The following is a 22879-nucleotide window of genomic DNA, read 5'->3' on the forward strand; positions in this document are numbered from 1 at the left end:
CATTTCTTTAGGAAATAAGCTGGAAGTTGTTAGGCATGACTTTCCCTCACAATCTGTGGAACTGAATTTTTCACCTGATTCACTTATAATGGGTACTTTTAATTTTAGGATCAAGGACTCTCATGGATGGGCTTTAGCTGCTTCTGAAACTGTCAGCAACATTTTGAATATAATTTTTCCTATAATGATGGTTCTCAGTTATTAAGCACATTGAGCATTTACCATGTGTCAGGAAACAGGCTAAGGGTTTTACAAGCTTTGTGATTCAATCCTCATAACAACCCTGTGAGGTGGAAGTGAGTACAATTATTACAGTTTCTACCCTCATTTTACAGATGAATAAACAATCTTAAAATTTTTCTCAGTAACTTTTCCAAAGTTGAACAAGATCTGCCTGACCTGACAAGAAATGTTATTTCAGCATCTCAGCAACAGCCAATATTGTATACTGGGTATTGTTAAGAAAATATGACACCTTTAATTAATACATTCATTATAATACAATTCACAGCAAATTTGGGGGCATTCCATATGGAGTTTAGGCTTTAAGATTTTTCTTGTACATATATTCAATTTTTATAGCTGTCCAAAATCTTTTTATTGAGGCAACGTGGGAAAGTGAAAATATCTCTAGTTAAACACTTATTTTATATTTCTCGAGTCTCAATTATTAACTATCATTTGGGGTTTTTGTAAATATTACCCATAATATATTTAAAGCTTTAATGTCACATATTTAGAAGGTTCTCAACAAATGATATAATTATTCTAGACCCTTTCCAGATTGCCTTCTTCACCCAAAGGTCTTGGTCTTGAGCCTTTGTCGATGTTCTCACTGATGACTCCCTCATTGCTAAGAATGATTCCACCAGGCAGGTTATTCTCACGTATATGTATTTTTCCTGTATCTGGGGGCTCTTTTTCAAAGTCTTTTTTTTCCCTAGCAATATCTTCACTGTTTATACTAACAATAACTTTAATATTTAGCATTACATGACTAATATGTGCTCATGAGACAGATTTTCATGTTTACTTTATGTAAAAACCAACACATTTTATTGAGTACTACTTATCCCAGAAAAGGTTTCTTTAGAGAATTATAAGTTGTTCAACACATACTGTGTAGAGGGTAGCCCAAGGATCCAGGATCAATTTAGCCACATAGCACCTCTTCTCCATTTGAACACGGTATTCTGTCACCAACAACCCTATAAAGTCTATACACATTCACTGAAGAGTACTGTATAAAATTCAAAACTGGGAGTATGTACCCTCAAAGTCAGCATAGCACTAGAGGTGAAGAATGTAGAGATGGACAGAAAGTATGCATTGAATTCAAACATTTTCGGCAAGAATTTATACGATTTCAGGCAACTGGGAATTTTAAGCAAAGTACTTTAAGCAAAGCATACAATTTTGTGTTATAGCACTAAAGAGGATAAAATAAAGTTCTGAAAAAGCTGTTACAGATGACAGATTTTGTACAGTTTTTAAAGCTAAAGTATTGAAGACATACTATTATTCTAAAAACCTCATCTTTTGCTATATCAGGAAAATGGCATCCTATTATTGGGCTAAGTCTCTCGGAAAAGAATAAAGATAACAAAAGAATTTTAAATAGTTTTTTTTAAAAAAAAAAAAACAACTTAATCTAGTTTTAATTATCTCCTAGGTTACCTGAAAATTTTTTACTTCCTTTTTTGTTTTGACAATTGAAAATTACGAAAGGTGATGGTTTTGTCTTCTGTTACCAGAATAATTTAGTTGACTTAACACTACAGATGGTGTTAATATAATGAATACAGAACATCAATGAGAATCTAAATTACATCTCCTGAGACCTCCCTCATTCCAAGGGTGTGTAGTGTGTAATCTGTTATACAAAGAAAAATGTCACATAAATCACCATGACATTACAAAAACATATTTAAGAGAAAACAGAAAAATCAATTATCCACTAAACAACACAATACTAATTCTTAATAGTAACAACCTATAGAATCTGTATTAATGGGATGGAAGTATGTGTAGCAATTAAGAACAATGGACTTTGGAACAAAACAGAACTAAGCTTGAGTCTGTGACTCTTGTGGTGCGGCCTTGGGCAAGCTACTTAATATCTCTGGGCTTCAGTTTCTTCATCTGTAAAATGAGATAATAATACTATCTCATAGGGTTGTAGCAAGGACAAAAGATAATGCATGTAAAACCAGACTGCTCACCACACAGAAAAAGATGAATAATCATCAGCTATTGTTATTAGGATTATTAATTATAGTTGTTCAAGATACATACCTGATGTATGATTACATTATATACTTTTTCTATTTACCCAGCTTCACAAAAGGTTTAAATCTTTTCTTAGCACTAAAGCGGGTCTTAATGGAAGCTCTTTTCATTTCATCCATTTTACAAACAAATGATCTATGAAGATAGATAAAAAGCTTATATTTTAAGGATTTTCTTTGTATCTATCACAAAGACTATCAATGCTTTTACATGAAAGAATATCTGTATACAGTTTTATTTAACTAACAATGTTTACACACAATACAGAAATGTTTTTGAAACTGCAAAGTTCTTTGATAACTGCAATATCATTATCAAATAAGCATGGTATAATCTTAAATATTACATCATTCAGATTTTTTTTAAAAGAGACAAACCTCTAAGGGATCAACTCCAATATAACTGTCTATTAACTATTTGTAGGAAAACTGGGTTCCTAGTAGATATTTCAGCATATGGACGGTTCCTCTATTGCCTGGGCACCCTCTGTGACAGCTTTGACACACTTGGCCATGGTCTGTGAGGCTCTGCTAATTGAATCTGAAAGATATTAAGAAAATGTACATTTTGGTAATACAACTTTTTAAAAAGCACATATTAAAATTTTAATGTTGTACATATTCAGGAACAATTTTAAAAAAGACTATAAGGCTCTATGGAATTACATGTAATCAATAAATTCCTGGGCCGGCCCGTGGCTCACTCGGGAGAGTGCGGTGCTAATAACACCAAGGCCCCGGGTTCGGATCCCATATACGGATGGCCGGTTAGCTCACTGGGTGAGCGTGGTGCTGACCACACCAAGTCAAGGGTTAAGATCCCCTTACCGGTCATCTTTTAAAAAAAAAAAAAAAAAAAAAAAATAAAAAATAAAAAAATAAATAAATTCCTAACATAAGCTCCTTACTAGGTAAATGCTTTGAATAGCTACCCCTAGGAATGATTAAATAATTATAAAACAGCTATACAATGCATAATTTTAAATTATAGAAAAGTATTAAAAACATGGGAAAAATGTATGTAATACTGTTATTGAAAAAAGGTTACAAAACAGTATATGTACTAAAAAAATCCATCAAATTGTACCCTTTATGGGTGAATTTTATGGTATGTGAATTATATTTCAATAAAGCTGTCAAACCTCCCTCAAAGTAAGTAAATAATCTCACTTTTTATATTAATAAAAAATGTTTGTGAATATCCCTGGAAGATGACTAACCAAAATTTTAAAAATAATTGTAGTTATTTCATTGTAGTGGGATTGTAGTGATTTTTCACTGTGCTTTCAGGCTTAAGTATGTATTCTACAATGAACATAACTTTTATAACATAACTAAAAACCAATGAAAAATAATCTTAGATAAAAGCTGTATCAAAAATTTAAAAATACATTCCTATGTGTTTTTAGATAGAAAATTATTTAAAATCATCTATTATGAACTACCTCATAACCTAAATGTTATCTCAACTATTGTTAGATCTACAGTAAACAAGTTTCGGTCGGTCTGCATTCCTTAAAAACATTCTAACGATGTACATCAGAAGCACTGTTCAACATGTTTCACATTTCATCTATAATTTTCAGAAAAATCTTCACAGTTGTTTGCCACTTTGAAAAGTTCTCCCTAAATTGCTACACAGTGATTTTCCTTACAATAGTAAAATTTTATATCTAAAATGTTAACTTTTTCAATTTTTAAACTTTGCTTACATTTCAGAAACGAAAAAAAACTAGAGTATAATCAGAAAATATGATTGCATTAGTTCCAATATTTGAAAACTTTAAAAGATTAAAAATGGCAAATACTACCAATCACAGGTTGGAATTATAATGCTAAATGAGGTGATCTGATTCCTTTTCAACGTTCATATTTGGCACAGTCATATTGACAGTCACATACCTGTCATATAGAAGTCTTTTATAGTTAGCTGAGGTGGAACAAGTGGGTCAGCAAGAAGTTGCTGGTTCACTAGCTGCAAAAAAAGGAGTAAGAGAGCAATAATAGTATTGAAAACTAGTACTGTTACACCAGTGGATATACCATTATGAAAACTGCACATAGGCAAGCTTTTACCTTGGAGAGCTCACTTGCTTGCTGGAAGTAATTAGCTCCTTCGACATCGTCATATCGAACAAGATTAGGAGAAACTTCTTCCAATCTGTTTCTCACTTGATCCAGAGTATCATATGGAAGAGTTATACCTGCAATCTACAAAATATCAGACCCCTAAAGTGAACATAAAGCTTTAATACTTAAAAGTGTCAAATAATATATAATTGCAACTATAGTGATATAAAGCAATACTACTGAAAAATCTACTGGTGTCCATTAGCAATAAATGTCCATACATTTATTAAGGAAGTAGTTAAGTAGGGAACACAAATGTCAAAATTCTAATTCAGGGCCGCCCGTGGCTCACTCGGTAGAGTGCAGTGCTGATAACACCAAGGCCATGGGTTCGGATCCTATATAGGGATGGCCGGTTTGCTCACTGGCTGAGCGTGGTGCTGACAACACCAAGCCAAGGGTTGAGATCCCCTTACCGGTCATCTTTTGAAAAAAAAAAAAAATTCTAATTCATAACTGTCGGTACATTATTAATTTGTTAGAAAATAGACTCATTATGAAATAAATGATTAAAGAGACAATGCTATGCCAAATCTGAATGCTTCTGCTAATCTGTTATTAATCATACACAAATTTACAGACAACAGTGTATTATTTTAAATCTCATTATGCTCATTTTTACAGCAAAAAGGGCTTAAAAAAAAGCGTTTTTAGGCAAAAGACAAGTTAACAATAAAAGCACCAATTTCAAGTCCTCATTTTCTAAAAATATTTTTCCTACAGAGATAATTCAAATCAATTCTGCATTTCAGACTGACATCTTCCTTGACTTTGAAAATCATTGTAACGAGCTAACATGTCAAATATCCCTTTAGCAGCATCCCTAAGAAATACTTCCAAAGTAATACCTCAGAGAGGGCTCTTATAATTTTCCAGTCTTCTCTTGCCAAGCCAGGAGGTGTCACTGCTACTTTAGTCTGCTGAGCTCTGCCCTCAGTATTGACATAAGTAGCGGACTTCTCTGTGTAAGCAGCTCCTGGGAGAATAACATCAGCTAAGGGAGCTCCAACATCACCATGATGTCCTGTGAGAAGAAGAAAAATAGCAAGCCACATTTTAGTAAAAAACCGATTTGCTCTTATATATGAAGATAGTGTAAATCCTTTTTAAAACTATTTTTTAGGTTACAGTGTTTTTAAAATTAAACACATTTTTATTCCTTCACAGTACTGAAGGAATAAAAATTAAAGACCACCTCATCCCCAATTCAACTCCCTTCCCAAAGAAAATATCATTGAAGCATATGGTATGTATCTTCCCAGACTGTTTTAATACAAATACATAAATAGGTATAATAGCATACACACATATAAAATGAGCAACTAGGTATATTGATGCTTACAAAGTAGAAATGCTCAGACGTACCGGTTAGTGAAATTTGGTAAAGTAGACTGAAATGAAGGAATGCAAAGTGTAAAACAGGAATATAACAGTAATAATACTGAAAAAGCATAAACAGAAAATTAAAGAAAACAATATTCTGAAAGACTATCACCTATTAATAGTTTAACAAAATTGATAGAAGAAAAAAGTTATTCAAAAAAGAAACAAGAGCTTTAGAAATAGACTTGAGTCAAGAAAAAGAAAGTTGCAGAACAATACTTGTATGTAAAGTTTGATCTCATTTGAATACGTGTTTGTACAACATGCAAAGAAAAATGTATAAAGTATGCATATCAAAACCATCATCAAAGATTACCTCTGGAAAGAACTAGGAACAAGATTTTAGTTTATGCATTTTGGTTTAGCTTTATCGAACTAAAGATACAAAATATTGTACAATGCTTTTTATGTGCCATGGCAATAAAAAGCCTATTTATGGTGTAAAATGAAGTGAAAAGTTATACAATACTTTTTTTTGTAAAATATCCAGGAATACCTTAGACTCCATTCATTCCAGGGAAACTTGATTACATATTATAATGAGTGAAAATTCAAGAAAATGAAACACAAGAAGCCAGAGTACCATGTTAAATATAATTCATTAAATGTCCTGTAACATAGGACTCAACTGATTTTTTAACTTTTTACACTATTAATACAAAGTGCTTTCCTTTGATTAGGTAATAATGCTAAATATTCTCTGAAAAGTTGACTTTTCATGTTTATTATAACACTTCATTGCATAAATAAACCATAACTTAACCATTCCTGTTACTGGGGATTTAGGTCGCTTCTAATTCTTTGTTATTAAATAACATCAGGTAATAATTATTAATAGCAATATCAACTATGTAACTAATAATACCTAAGTTTGGTTTGAAAAAAGTGGGGGTGAGGGGTGAATTCCCAAATGGAAAATATTCAGTCCACTAAATATATTGTCAAATACTTTCTAATATACACAATGTATGATTCTCTTCTGTTTCTGTTGTCACAAATGCTACTTACCTTGATAAATAATGAAACAATCCTTTGGCAAATCCTGTCGTGTGATACAACCTCCATCTGCTCCCAGGAGAAATAGCACTTTGGGAGGGTTCTTCCGAATAGCTTCCACCCCAGGTTTATAACCAAGGTCCAAAGCAGCTACCTGGCTTGCAATCCTGTAAAACCATTATGGAATTTTAGAACACTTGTAGTGTTTTCAGTATAAAAAATTAAATGTGATTCTCAGAATGATACCTAGTCTCTTTTCCATTCAGTGCTGTCAAAGACCCTTTCTTACCCACTTAAAATAGATATCAAAACCAGAAATAGTAATCTTTTACAGTTTTGAGAATGGCAAAGAAATATAAGATAGTTAGGACACTGTCTCTTCATGAGATAATGTTTAATGGAATAATTCTAGAAACTCTATGCCAACTGCAATTGCCTTAAGTTTGACTCTTTATCAGTACAGTGAGTCATAAGACACATGATAAGCCAAACATATTTATTAGAAAAAAATTAGATGATTTCAAAACCCAAAAGGAAGAAATTTAAAAACCACTCATAAAACTATAATTCAGAGAAAAACCATAATTAATACATTGGTGTATGTCCTTATGGAATTTTTTTCTATGAATATGCAATTTTGCACTTAAAAGCAGAAAATAATCTTTTAAAGAAGAGGACTAGAATAACTATACTTTAAACAGTAGGGTTGCTTTGGTCTAGTTTGCTATTGCTAACTTTCTAGAAATAGCAACCATTATGAGGACCTAATTTGTATTATGTAAATTGGTACACCTTTTCTAAAACAAGTTGGAAGCATTTATCAAGAACCTCTGAAGTTTTTATCCTGTTTACCCCAATAGTTCTTCTTTCAGAAATCTACCCTAAGGAAATAATCTGAAGTTCAGAGGTATGTGCATCACTACATTATTTAAAAGTCATTAAAAACTAGCATTAATGTACATGTTAAAAGAAAGGAAGTGACTAAAAAATTTACAGTATATTCATGATATTAAATAGCCATTAAAGTTTTTACTCATAAAGAATTTCTAATCATAAGAGGAAATTCTCATTTAGTAATGAAAACCAATTAAAACCTGGACACAAAACTATTCACAGTATGATGCATACTATGCAACTAAAGAACTTCTACACAGGAAAAAAAGACCAAAAGAAAATGTACGGAAATAGCAATAGTAATTATCTACAGATCATGGAATAAGGATCATTTCCATTGTCACATTTCCTTCTATTTCCAACTTTTCTAAAATAGACTTGCATTACTGATATAGTCAGAAAAAAAAGCCTTCAGTTGAATTCTCAGGTTAGCTTACATTGTTATCATTTAATCAAAGTCAGAGGACTTGCTGCAATTTTTGAACCAAAGTATAACTAACACGATACAAATGTTTTAAGTATTCACTTTTTTAATCACTGCTATGTCAGATATTTTAATATTAATTATTATCTTGGGTTCTTCTCACGCAGAGAGTAAAGGTTTATATTTCACATCTGCAACTGGGATAATGTTGCTAAATGTGAAGTTATTTATAAATCTAAATGTGACAGTGCATAAGGACCATATATACACAAAATTACTTGAATTTTATAGTATATAGAACAATTACTCAACAAACCTATGAAGGATATTCATAACTTTCCAATCACCAGTAATACCACTAGTCATCCGAATCTTTTGTGCAATGCTGGAAACAGTTGCAAGAATTGCTGCTCCATCATTTCTTTGAAGTGCAGAACTGCCTAAAACTACCATTGGTTTTTTAGCTTCCTGTAGAACCTATTTGGAAAAAAAGAACTTCAATTTAAAATTATTACAAGTAAACTGGACACCTAACCAAATTTGCATCTATAATATGTTGTCCCAAGTTTTAGGTCTAACGTGAATGTTATTGATTTGTGAGCCAACATGTGGACATACATACAACGAGATATATTTTCATCAAAAGCATCTTGTCAATGCTACTGTGAAAGGGCTGAATGAATAGCAGATAAAGCAGATTATCTAAAAGCAAGAAATGAAAACACTAGCCAACTACCTTTTGCTCAGAATGATTATGGGCAGGTCCCAGAAAAATTGGGGAATTTTCCTCTAAAGATTCAGATGATACTGAAAAATAGGAGAAACCATGCTGAAGTAAAGTCTCCTATCTACTCACCTTGATCTAGACAGAAAGAAGGAGGTGTGGAAAGCAATGATCACTAAATCACAATGTAAATATCTAAAACTTTAAATAACTCTCTGAATGCCAAAAAACTGAAGGTAAGCGCACCCAAAGAGTAAAAGAAATTACAGATTTGGTGGAAGATGTTCAAATAAGAAGCCAGACAATATACATGTAGCTCACTCTCCCACCCATCCTCTGTATCATTCTTCTATAAATACCAGGCCACAGTCAAAGAATCAGCATGGGAATTAGGCCTAGATACTACAAAGAGGAGCACATCCATCAAAAGAGGAATTTCTCAAGGAAACGTGAAGAGTTCAGAAAAAGTTTTTAATTGCCTCATCAAAAATAAAAAATAACACACTCTCACAAAATGAGCTCAAAGAAGTGACACAATAAAGAGTATTACAGAGTAAAGGGAGATTTTCATCACTGAATTGAGGAAAGAACTGTGAAAGAAACAAATTACAGAGATGAATACCATTCTAGAAACAGTAAAAAACAAAATAAAACATGACTATAAAAACAGGGACAGTAAAGGCAGTCTATAGAAAATTATACAAAACACACCCCAAAAATTGGAAAACCTTGAGGAAATGGATAAATTCCTGGACATACACAATCTACCAAGGTTGGACCAATAGGAAATAGAAAACCTGAACAGACCAATTCCGGGTAATGAGATTGAATCAGTAATAAAAAGTCTCTCACTAAAGCTCAGGACCTGATGGCTTCACTGCTGAATTCTACCAAACTTTTCAAGAAGAATTAATACCAGTTCTTCTCAAACTCTTTCAAAAAATTGAAGAGGAAGGAATTCTTCCAAACTCATCCTATGAGGCCAGCATTATCCTGATAATAAAACCAAAGTTTTTTTTAAAAACTGTGTCCTTTTTACTAAGACAAGGACACAACAACAATAAAAAGACTATAGGCTAATATTTCCGATAAACATAGAAATAAAAATCTTCAATAAAATACTAGCAAACAAAATAAAGGAGCATATTAAAAAGATCATTCACCATAATCAAGTGGGATTTATCCCAGGGATGTAAGGTTGGTTCAACATATGCAAATTGATAAATGAGACATATCACATCAATAGAATGAAGGACAAATACCATATAATCATCTCAATTGAAACAGAAAAAGCATTTGATAAAATTCAACATCTCTTCATGATAAAAACCCTCAACAAATTAGGTATACAAGGTACATACCTCAACAAAATAAAGGCCATGCATGACATACATACAGCTAATATAATACTGAATAGCTTTTCCTCTAAGAACTGGAACAAGACAAGTAGGTGCACTGTCACTGTTCTTATTCAATATAGCACTAGTCATAGTCAGAGCAATTAAGCAAGAGAAAGAAATACAGGGCATCCAAATTGGAAAGGAGAAGGTCAAATTGTCCCTGTTTGTACACAACATGATGTTATATATAGAAAACCCTAAAAGCACCACCAAAAAAACTCTTAGAACTGATAAACAAATTCATTAACTTGCAGAATACAAAGATCAACATATGAAAATCAGTAGCATTTCTCTATACCAATAATGAGCAAGATGAAAAAGAAATCAAGAATGTTATCCCATTTACAGCTACAAAAAAAAAAAAAAAAAAAACCTAGGAATTAATTTAACCAAGGATGAGAAAGATCTCTATAAGGAAAACTATAAAACACTGATGAAAAAAATTGAAAAGGACACAAAAAATGGAAAGATAGCCCATGTTCATGGATGGGAAGAATTAATATTGTGAAAATGTCCATACTACCAAAAGTAATCTACAGATTCAATGCAATCCCTATCAGAATATCAATAACATTCTTCACAGAAATAGAAAAACCAATCCTAAAATTCACATGAAACCACAATAGACCCCAAATAGCCAAAGAAATCCTGAGCTAAAAAAACAAAGTTGGAGGTATCACATTACCTGACTTCAAAATATACTGCAAGGCTACTGTAACCAAAACATCATGGTACTGGCACAAAAAGACACACAGACCAATGGAACAGAATAGAGAACCCAGAAATAAGTCATGTATTTACAGTCAACTGATTTTTGACAAAGGTCCCAAGAATATTTTGGGGGGCAAGGACAGTATCTTCAATGAGTGGAGCTAGGAAAACGGGATATTCATAAGCAGAAGAATGAAACTAGGCCTCTGTACATCACCGTATACAAAAATCAACTCAAAATGAATTAAAGACTTACATGTAAGACCCAAAACCATGAAAATACTAGAAGAAAACACAGAAGTCCTTCAAAACACTGAGCTGGGCAAAGACTTTATGAAGAGGGCCTCAAAAGCATATGCAACAAAAGCAGAAATAAACAAATGGCATTATACCAAAAGCTTCTGCAGAGCAAAGAAAACAATCAACAGAGCAAAGTGACAACCTGCAGAATGGGAGAAAATATTTGTAAACTATGCATCCAACAAGGGATTAATATCCAGAATACACAAGGAACTCAAGCAATTCAACAGCAAAAAATAATAATAATCCAATCAAAAAATGGGCAAATGAGCTGAACAGGCAATTCTCAAAAGAAGATATACAAGTGGCTAACAGGTATGTAAAAATGTTCAACATAACTAATCATCAGGGAAATGCACATCAAAAATGAGATATCCTCTCTAGTTAGAACAGCTATTATCAAGAAAGAGAAAATGACAAATGCTGGCAAGGATGTGAAGAAAGAACTCTCATATACTGTTGGTGGGATATAAGTTAGTACAATCATAACAGAAAACGGTATGGGGTTTCCTCAAAAAACTACAAATAGAACTACCATATGATCCAGTGAGCTCACTTCTGGGTATAAATCCAAAGGGAAGGAAATCTGTTATGTCAAAAGAGATACTTACACGCCCATGTTTATTTGCAGCACTATTCACAATAGCCAAGATATGGAATCAACCCAAGTGTCCATCAACAGATGAATGGATAAAGAAAACTTGGTATACATAGATAATGGAATACTAATTCAGCCATAATTAAGAATGAAATCCTGTCATTCGTGGCAACATGGATAAATTTGGAAGACATTACGTTAAGTGAAGTCAGGAACACAAAGAAAAAATACCACATGTTCTCATTCACATGTGGAAAGTTGATCACAAAGAAGTGGAGAAAAGAATGGTGGTAACCAGAGGCTGGAAAGGGTAGGAGAGAAGGAAAATAGTGAGAGGTTAGTTAATGGATAGGAAATTACAGCTAGATAGGAGAAATAATATCTAGTGTTCTATACCTGCAGGGTGACTATAATGAACAATTTATCATATACTTTCCATTAACTAGAAGAGAGGATTTTCAGTGTTTCCAAAACAAAGAAACAATAAATGTTTGAGGTAATGGGGAAAAAAAAATCAGTGGTTGCCAGGGTTTCAAGGGAGGAGAGAGGGACAAACAGGTGGAGCTCAAAGATTTTTAGAGCAGTGAAATTATTCTGTATTATACTGTAATGGTGATTACATGACATTATGCATTTGGCAAAACCCATAGAACTATACAACACAAAGAGGGAACCCTAATGTAAAACTGAGTTAATAACAACAGATCAATATTAGTTCATAACTTTTAAAAAATGTACCACACTACAGTAATATGTTAATAATAGGAGAAACTGGGGTGGCAGAGTGGGTATGAGAACTATATGTACTTTCTGCTCAATTTCTCTGTAAACTTGAAACTGCTATAAAAATAAAGTCTATACTTAGGGGGAAAAAAGAGGGGAAAAAAGGAAATTATACAAAACAAATAGTAAAAGAACAAAGGAAAAATGACAGATATGAAGACAGAAAGGAGGTCCAGTATCTGCACTGTCTAGAGTTCTTAAAGAAGAGAACAGAACGAATTAATAGAAGATATATCTAAATCTGTAATAGAAGAAAACTTTCTCTAAGAACACTAGTCACCTACTACATGGGAATAGGAACTAGAGAGAAGAGAGGGAGACTTTTCACTGAATACTTTTTAGTATTTCTAATCTTTTAACCATGATGTTTTTCCTATTCAAAAGAAACAACCAACCAAGTTGGTCTTGGCTTCTCTGTTCTTTTCCACTGCATCTTCTTCTTGTCTACACCTGAGGTTGTAAGTGAAGCAACCAGAATCTTGGACCCACGAGGAGAGTCTCAGACACAACTGAGCAAGCAAATGCACTGAGGAAAGCAAAGCAGGAAGGCAGGCTCCTCCTTGATGATATCGTTAGACAACTGCATTATGCTTCAAAGTGCCTATTTCCAGATCCCTTGTTATGTGAGAAACAGAAACCCCTTAGTTTTCTAACCACCACCATCATCTAAAATGGGATTTTTACACACACATGCACGGAAATCCTAAAATAGAGCACTGAATCTTCAGACTGAAAGTATACCATGTTCTAAAAACTGTGATAGAGAACCACTAACATTAAGACATATTTTGATGAAGTTATTGAATTTCAAGATGAAAAATCAAGTATAAAGTGTCAAGGATAAAGTATACATATATGAAAAAAAAAATCAGGACAGGGTGCATTAAATAAGGTTGGCTCCAGGTTTTTCCACAGCAACAAAAGGCAGTGTCCACAAAGTTCAAAGAGGAGAAAAAGTGTAACCCTAGAATTTTATATCCTGACAAGCTATCTCTTTAGCAACAAAATAAACACTCTCAAGTAAATAAGAACTCAAGGAACAGAGGCACCTGAGCCCCCCTTGGGATAAAATAAATAAATAAAGCCAAATAACAAAATGAATTAAATAAAGAATTCAGAAATGAAAAAAAATATATAGGACTGGTGAAAAAAAAAATTTTTTGGCCGCTGACTGGTATGGGGATCCAAACCCTTGACTTTTGGTGTTATAAAACCATGCTCACGACTAGTGAAATTTAAGGAACAATAACTCTTGCAGTTAAGAAAGATTTCAGTGAAGTAGAAAGTTCAATTCTTTCAGTTTTACTTCAATTTCTTTTCAGATATTTCAAGGAAATTAATGCCTGGTAAATAAAAAACAGCATGTACAGTATGATCTCATTTTTATTTGTCTATCGATTCATCTGTCTTGCTCTATATATAAATAGGGAGATGATTATGATGTTTAATCAATACGTGTTTTGGGGCTGGCCAGTTAGCTCAGTTGGTTAGAGCATGGTGTTGTAACACTAAGGTCAAGGGTCCAGATCCCTACACCACCAGCCCCCCCTCCAATTAAAAAATATAAAAATACCTGTTTTGGGGTGGTGAAATTTGGGGTAATGTTTTACTTTCTTCCATGTTCTTTTTGACAAGTCACTAGTCACATACCATAATTACAAAAACAATACATTTTTAAAATAATAATTAAAAATCAACAAGAGTTGATATATATAACTTGAGAGCACCTGGCTGAATGGATGGCTACCCGAAGCAATGTCTTGAAGAACTGTGGGGGAGTCTCCCAGGTGGTCATATCTGTAAGTGAGGTCCACTGGACTGCCTATAAGGGCCACTTTTAAGTCATTATGAAGCCAGCTGAAATAAAAACAATGCTTTTAGATTCAAATAACTAAGTTAAGCACAGTTTTTGGTCTCATCAATGCTAAATGCTACATCTATTCACTATTACAAACTATGAAAAGCACAAATGCACTCACAGAACATTTGACCTTAATGAATATAATTTACTGTGTACCTTTCAAAATACAGTGTGGCAAAAATACATACTAAGGCAACTGAATGTATTAATTTGCTGTGTAGGAATCTAACTCTAAGCCAGCTATAAATAAAGATTTTAATTTTAGAATAATTGATCTATAGTTTTTATTTAGCAGTATTTACATGGCACAGTCAATTTTCTCTTAATTATCCATTAAGGACATTTAAACATAGTTCATAAAAATAAACTAAGTCATTCATATTTATTTCTCTATGACAGGGAACTATGGATCCAGCTCCTCCAAAAATAGTTATAAGTATGGTGACCATATACATATTCTGATTTCTCTGAGATGGTGTTGGTTTTCACCTGTTACCCTATAGTAATTAACAACTCCCCCTTTCACTCTCAACAGTGTTCCAGTTTAGAAAATAAATTACATGGATGTCCTATTCATAAGTCCTTAAGATATACATAAAAAAGATGGCAGGCATTCTACAAAATACTTGGCCTATGCTCTTGAAAAAAAAGTCAAAAGAGGCCTGAAGAGTTATAACACTAATTGCAATGTGTGACTCCAGACCGAACCATGGACAGAAAAAAAAAATTACTATAAAAGAAATTAAAGGGAAAATTGGTGAAATCTGAATACAGACTAGATTAGATAATGATATTGTATCAATACTAAATTTCTTGATTATTTAAGAGAAGGCCTCTTGTTCCTAGGAAATCCACAGTGACATATATAGGGATAAAAGGGCACCAAGTCAGCAACTTACTTCCCCAAAATTCAGAACATTATATTCACACATATATATACACAGAGAGAAAACCATAAAACAAACATGGCAAAATACTAACATCAGTTAATCTGGGTGAATATATAAAATGGGTATACAAAGACCATTTGAAGCATATTTAATTATTTCAAAGTAAATAAATCTTCAATTATTTCAAAATAATCAATTTTATTTTTAATAAAATAAATAAATAAAAATAAAAAGATGAGGAGGGCCATGGGGGCAGAGACCTATTAGAAATTGCCCTACAATTATCTTTCAGAGTCTTACTACCACTAACATTATTAGGAATCAGCTAAAATGTCATTTTTACACATAAAACAGAATAAATACTACATATTTTTAAAGCCCTGAATAAATATTATTACTAACCTCTTTCGAATTCTAGCATTAAATAGTGGTGCCTCAAAACGTGGATTTGTACCAACCAGAAGGACAACATCTGCTTCTTCCACACCAGCAATTGTAGTATTAAGAAGATAATTGGAACGCAAATCTGTGCTAGAAATACAATATATAAAACACAAGTTTACTTTAAAACTAATACATCTAAGAATCCATGAAATAGTCTCCTTTTTCTTTTGACAGTTGGCTGGTACAAGGAACCGAACCCTTAAGACTGTGGTGTTACGAGGCTGCACTCTAATCAACTGAGCTAACTGGTCAGCCCTATGAAATATTCTCATAACATCAAACCCATGGAAATAGCAGACAAAAAATTTTCAAAAAGTATTCTTAAATTAAATCAAAGTGTCAGATACTTATTAATAACTGGATTCTCCTATCTCCTATAGCTCTTGGTTTGATTTTGGTCTCTATACATTGGAAAATCAAGGTTGTCACATATTAAGTCACTGGGCCATAGATATGGCTGTATTACACATAATTTATAACTAAAAAGAAAAAAGAAAGCCTAGATCCTAGCTTTATATTTCTCACCCAGCTCCTGCAGTGGGGAAGACCTCTTCAGTGCATAAGGTGTCAGAGTCCACTCTATTAAGCAAATCTTTGAGAGCTACTAGGGCTTCAGCATCCACCAAGCCACCTGCAATTGCTGCCACATCCTTTCCTTGAAATCTCTGTAACTAGAAATAAACAAAAAAGATATCACCAACAAATCTACATTCAGCAAAGACCACAATGAATTGTTCTGAAAATTAAATTTTCATTTTCAAGTAAAAAAAAAAAGTAACAAACTTATGACTAAAAAGTTTCACACCAATTAATAAATAATCCAAAAGTAAAAAGCAACAGAGGTGTATGTGGGGTCAAGGCTAATAATACCAGCTTAGAAGGAGGCTGTTCGTTTTGTATTTAGAAACAAAGGGGTTTTGCTTCTAATGAGGTTTGGAGAATGAAAAATGTGGAGTTACAATAGCTACCTGAAATGCAATCTCTGCTGAAGTATCTGCCATTCCCTCTAGCCCTTTGTCTGGGTTGTCTTTCTCTGACCAGAAAACCATTCTCTCCACTTTTGCTCTGGAAAGCTTGTATTCACCTTTAGGCTTTGCTTAAAGAATTACCTTCTCTAGGAAGACATCTTGATATGCTGGTCCTGGTTAGGCATGTCTCCTATATGCTTTCTCTCTCATATCACTCCCTGTGCAACTACTCATAGAAGCATATGATAATTGTCTAATTATGCAACTTTCTCTACTATAAGACTATGGGAAGTAGGGACCATGTGTCAGTGATCTTTATATACCTGTATCTAGCCAAACATCTGGCATATGGTTCTCAATAAATGTTTATAAAATGGAAAGAGATTAATCATAATCTTGCTAAGAGAAAAGAAGAGACACATATACATATCCTCCCTCTTCATGGCAAAGATGTTTCTTGAAAATCACAACAAACAACATTTATTCTATATTTCAATTTTTTTACCATTCCAGCTACACGAGAAAGTGCATCCTCCCAGGAGGTATAGGTTAAAAGCCCCTTTTCGTTTCTGACCATTGGCTCGGTAAGTCTTTGACGTTTTAGCCCATCATAGGCAAATCTAGACAACAGAAATTACACCATTTGTAGAATCTTGCTGAAGAGGCAACTATAATTTTCAAGTTTAGAATCTACAAGAAATGTTATTTAAATACAGTATTGGTTAAAGTGTCAAATCGAATAATAAATACCTACATTGAAATAATTATTACAGATTTTTTTCCAAGATGAACTAATAAATAGATCATATCACTTAAAACTAAAATACCACCCAAAAAAGTTTGATTTCTTATATTTTCAGCTAGCTGAACAATCTTAAAATTATAACACACAAAAAATCTGATAGTTGTAAAAGCCAATTCATCTTTATTTATAAAACTTGAGTACTTCTATTTTACCAAAATTACGTTATGCAAACTCTTATATTTAGCCTCTTTTCTCCAATGAACAAACTGAAATAGTTTGAGAAAGTATCTTTATTTGTAATTTTTATAGAAAACAAACAAAATTTTATTTGATGCTTTGAATACAAATGACCTATTTTCACATTGCGCATGTGGTAACCCAGATAAAACCGAAAATTGAGTAAGGATGGGTTTTTGACCAAGCTGTGAGCGCTATTCCTCATACACAAATCAGAGTATTTCATTCATGTATTAATTCCAATGAGGTCAGAGGAAATATTTTAGGCTCTGAGGGTACAGAATTGAAGGTTCAAATAAATCATCTGTCTCCAAAGGGCTCACATTCTAGTTCTAGTTTTCCAGGTACTGTATGTACAAAACTTGTAAACTGGTGTCCACATTCTGATCAGGCATGTACTGTTAACAAGAGATAGAGACACAAGCTCTCAGGAAACTGCTCTGTGACCCCTAACACCTCACCAGCTTAAAGAACAGACACCACTCCCCCTCACATCTGCCTATTTTCATTGTCTGTTGAGTTTGTCCTGTTCCTCATTTGTAGCAAGACCCTACATGTAGATTGAGAAAGTATCTTAATCTACTTCAGTTTCTCCACGTGAGAGGAAAAAGATCTTCCTCAAAGTTAGTACAAAAGCCAGTGATAGAACTAGGACTATTAAAATCTATATTCTATATTTATTAACTAATTTGAAACATTTTATATTTAAATATATAAATATTTATATAAATATTTAAAATATGTATATTTATAAATATAAATATTTATATAAATATTTATAAAAATTATATTTATTAATATAAATATTTATATATTTATATTTAAAATATTTAAATATAACATTATAATTTTAAATTATTATAAAATTTCCTTTAAATAAATTGCAAAAGTTAAGGAAACAACCTTGCATATACCTGGTTTTATCAGAGATCCACTCTTCATTTATATCCTCATGCATACGTGGCAAAATCCTCATCACTTCTCCAGTTCTTGTGCTAACCACAATATTACTTCCAACTGCATCCATTACATCAATGGATTCTGTCTTTCTGTGAAAATAAACACACGTATTTACTATGTTAATTGTGAGAATAAGAACAAAGTTTCCATTATCTGGTTTACTCAAAAAAAATAAATAAATAAAAATTAATTCCCCAAGTTTCTAAAAATAATGGAGCTCAGAGGAGTTGCAATAAAAAAAATGTGCCCCCACATTTTAACACATCACATAAATTCCTAACGCAATAATAAAGGTTTTGAAACTATTATCTGACACAAAAACAAGTATGAAAGGGCTCCAACTAGCCAAATCTGGGGCAATTTGAGTATCAGAATAAATAACAACAGGGGCAAGACTTCTGGCTATGGCCAATTCAGGAATTCAGCAAGTCTTCTACATAAAATGTAAAAATAAAGCTGAACAAAAGTAACAGAAACCACCATTTCAGCATCTGGAAATTTCAACACTTGGAAATTTACCAAAGGCATACAACAATGTGAAAAACTTTTATGCATGAAAAAATGTTTTACTTTGAGTAAGAACATTGAAAATCTGTGCTGGTCTGGCTCGACACTACTTCTATTCCTCTCCCTACCACCTTGAACTGGAGGTTTTTCCAGGGTGGGGCAGGTGTGAAGGAGCTTCTTTGCTGCAGACAGAGACAACTCACTCAATTTGGATCAATGATCAAACTTGCCTGTAGATGTGGTATCTCAGAGGTCTTGAGCTAAGGAAAACCAAGAGTCTACTAGCCTGAGGTCGCAGTCATAGGTGGGGCAAGCACTCCTAGCTGAGCCTGCACATATGTGCAACTGAGACCAGGTAAGGCCCAAGCTATTCACATACTCCTGGACAACACTGAGACTCAAAGTGCCCAGCAGAAAGTTAAAGCTGGGTAGACTTGAAAACAGCCTGAACTGTGAATAGGTACCTCTGTCCACATACAAATCCATTAACAGAGGATGGAAGTCTTATTGGCTCAAGGTATTTGAAAACAATCATTATCTGACTACTAAGTATGCAGGAGCAACTCCTAAGAAGCTTCATTCAAAAATAATAACAAATAAATAAATAAAATTAAATAAATTTTTTGAGAAAGTAAAAATAACAACAATAATATTAAAATATGTTCAAAGAGCCAAAGGAAAACAAGCTCAAAGAATTAAAAGACAAGTATGACAACCATGAATCAATATGTAGAAATTCTAAGTAAAAATACAGAAATTATTATTATTATTATTTTTTTTTTGGTCCTTTTTTGTGACGGCGCTCAGCCAGTGGAGCGAACTGGCCATCCCTATATAGGATCCGAACCTGCGGCAGGAGCGCTGCTGCGCTCTCAGCGCCGCACTCTCCCGAGTGAGCCATGGGGTCGGCCCAGAAATTATTTTTTAAAAAATAGAAATTCTGGATTTGAAAAACATAAAGTTTAAAAGTGGAGGGAAATTTGACGATACTTTAAGAATCTTAAAAATATTCATATTTGCATCTACCTATCCCATTTCTTGGTTTAATCAAGAGAATCAAAAGACATACAAAAAAAATTTATGAATGGTAATGTTTTACATAGATTTGTAATTATAAAGAAATAGCAGCAAGCTAAATGTCTAATAATAAGAACTGGTTAAGTAAAGTATGACATATCCATATGGTTGAATACTTAATATATAGTAAGAAAGGAGACCGTCAACTTACTCCTTGGAAGAACAAGTGAAAAAAATAATTTTGTGGTTAAATACTTTAGAATTAATTTCTAAGAAAACCATAATTAATTTGCACAGGTTCATCCGATCCTTCAACCTAACTACTAACCTTCCATTAAAAGGGTTTTTACTTAAAGTGAAGGAAAACTTAGCTGATCAAAACAATTAAAACTCAGGAAGAAAATGACCCTTAACATTTTTTGAATAGCAGTGAATTAAGGATAAAAAGCACAAAGATGAATACCTTGTTTCCCAAGGCCGGGCAGTAAAGGCATAGGGCTTAGAGGTTAGGGCACCTACAGGGCAGATATCAATGATATTCCCAGACAGTTCAGACATGAACATCTTCTCAATGTATGTGCCTACTTGCATATCATTTCCTCTGCCTGTTGTTCCCAAATCATCTACTCCTGCAATCTCACTTGCAAACCTGCAAGATAAAAATGTGCTCTCAAATAGTCAAATCCAGTAAAATTATTTCCTTTCACATTCATGATTACAAACAGATAATGATTTTCAAAACATTAAAAAGACATGAGTATGTTTTCAATGGCAAGTACAGTCCCTGTATAAAAAATAATTCAATAAATGTTTGCATCTAATTTGAGGTATAACACACAAATAGAAAACCATACAAATCATATGTGTACAGTTCAGAAAGTTATCACAGAGTGAATGCTTGTAGATTTTAATTTTTAAATCCAAACTAAAATAAAAGTGAACAACTTATTCATTTTATTGGCATATGCAGAAAACATTGAAAACAACATTCCTCTTCTTCCACCAAACAAAAATTGCCTTCCTTTCCAGTGTTGTTATTCCACCAAATTTTGTTAATACTAGATAACCCAGGAAAGAGAAGGAAAAAAATTACCTGATGCAGCGAGTACACTGTATACATCTAGTCATGATGGTCTTTACCAATGGTCCAATATTCTTGTCCTCCACAGCACGTTTCCCCTCTAAAAATCGGCTCCTATCACTTCCAAACATCATGGACTGGTCCTTATGTAGATTACAAAAGTGTCAATCTAATACTGCTTAATGAAGTTAAAACTTGAAACAACCAAAAAGATTTATGAGATTTGATTGTATACCTGCAGATCACATTCACCTCCCTGGTCACAAATAGGACAGTCCAGTGGGTGATTTGCTAATAAGAACTCCATCACACCTTCTCTGTAAGGTAAATTGTAATATGAAAAATGGTTTAACAACAGACTGTTTAAATAACCTTTACACATGTATACTTTCTTATATAGTTAGTATTAATTTTACATTTACTATTACAATGTAACTATCATCCTGGTAGTATTAAACACACTACTTGGAAAATGCTTATAAAAGTCTAGAATAAAATATCATTAGAGAATCTAGAAAATTACGGCTTTTCACAATACAGAATTATCAAAAATTACAAAATGGTCCTCAGAAAATATTAACATTAATTCAAAACAAAAACAAATAAATATAATCAATGCCAGTACAGTATAGTGATAATCTGTAATAATACTGAAATACTGAAATAACCTAAGCTCAGCAAGCCTCAGATTCACTGTTCATCACCAGCTGAGCAGGGTTTTTAATGCTGAGCCCATTCTAGGCTTGATAACATAACCCTTTCTTTTGACTTCCTCTACTGTGTACTCACTTCCACTGCTCCAAGAAGCCAGACACACCAACCTTCTTCAGTTTGATAATGAATTCCTAATCTATAGGAAGGTCTAAACACTGAAATGTGCAATTTTCTGCTCTAAGAAAGGCTAAGAAAGTACCTGGCTTTCTTAGATTTTTCTGAGTTTGTCAGGATATTCCAACCCTTCATTACTGGCATGGCACAAGCAGCTACAACCTGGAATTTCAATGGAAAAATTTTTCAGGGGAAAAATTTCTTAATAAGCAATCCAATATATAAAAACATTAAATTATACATCTGAAAAAGAGCAAAGAACAGAATATTTTTTAAGACTGAATTTTTAAAGTTTTCATATTCATAATATGAAAATCTGGCACTTTACATTTCTCTTAGAAACAAATAAGACATCCTACTGCTTAGGTTTATACTAATAGTCAATGCAGTTTTTTATTTGCCCTGAAACAGAACATTGAAGAACTGTGCTTTCATTGGCAGGCACTTCTGAATTAAAATTGCATGCATACGCCAAAATGCAATTAAACTATTGAAAGTGAACGTCTTCACTCCAACCGTTTTCTCTAGTGAAAATGGAATAGCATACACACTTCTAACACGCTGCTTGGCAATTCTATATCCTAGTTGTGTGTCATACAGACGTTTGGAAATATTGACAGCTATGAGAATCATCTTTAATTTCTAGATTGGATATAATTATATGGCACGTCTGTTTATAAAGCACTTCCATCAATGTGTTTCCAATTTTG

At 33.1% G+C, this 22879-nt stretch overlaps 1 protein-coding gene across 1 annotated transcript in view; it reads right to left on the reverse strand.

The window, feature by feature from the left end:
• Positions 1 to 573: 573 nt before the first annotated feature.
• NDUFS1 (NADH:ubiquinone oxidoreductase core subunit S1) overlaps positions 574 to 22879 on the reverse strand; it is a 29035-nt gene continuing 6729 nt past the window's right edge. The window contains exons 5-19 of the mRNA XM_063099781.1: positions 22255 to 22331; positions 21577 to 21658; positions 21354 to 21484; positions 20724 to 20909; positions 18691 to 18825; positions 17300 to 17414; positions 16352 to 16497; positions 15785 to 15913; positions 14359 to 14488; positions 8432 to 8592; positions 6810 to 6964; positions 5267 to 5442; positions 4365 to 4499; positions 4191 to 4263; positions 574 to 2829 (exon numbers count right to left, since the gene is read on the reverse strand). Of these exons, the coding sequence (XP_062955851.1) occupies positions 2738 to 2829; positions 4191 to 4263; positions 4365 to 4499; positions 5267 to 5442; positions 6810 to 6964; positions 8432 to 8592; positions 14359 to 14488; positions 15785 to 15913; positions 16352 to 16497; positions 17300 to 17414; positions 18691 to 18825; positions 20724 to 20909; positions 21354 to 21484; positions 21577 to 21658; positions 22255 to 22331 (1923 nt within the window). The 3' untranslated portion in view covers positions 574 to 2737. The remainder of the gene's footprint in view (positions 2830 to 4190; positions 4264 to 4364; positions 4500 to 5266; positions 5443 to 6809; positions 6965 to 8431; positions 8593 to 14358; positions 14489 to 15784; positions 15914 to 16351; positions 16498 to 17299; positions 17415 to 18690; positions 18826 to 20723; positions 20910 to 21353; positions 21485 to 21576; positions 21659 to 22254; positions 22332 to 22879) is intronic.

This window comes from Cynocephalus volans, chromosome 1 (genome assembly GCF_027409185.1).
Source record: "Cynocephalus volans isolate mCynVol1 chromosome 1, mCynVol1.pri, whole genome shotgun sequence".
Taxonomy (NCBI): domain Eukaryota; kingdom Metazoa; phylum Chordata; class Mammalia; order Dermoptera; family Cynocephalidae; genus Cynocephalus; species Cynocephalus volans.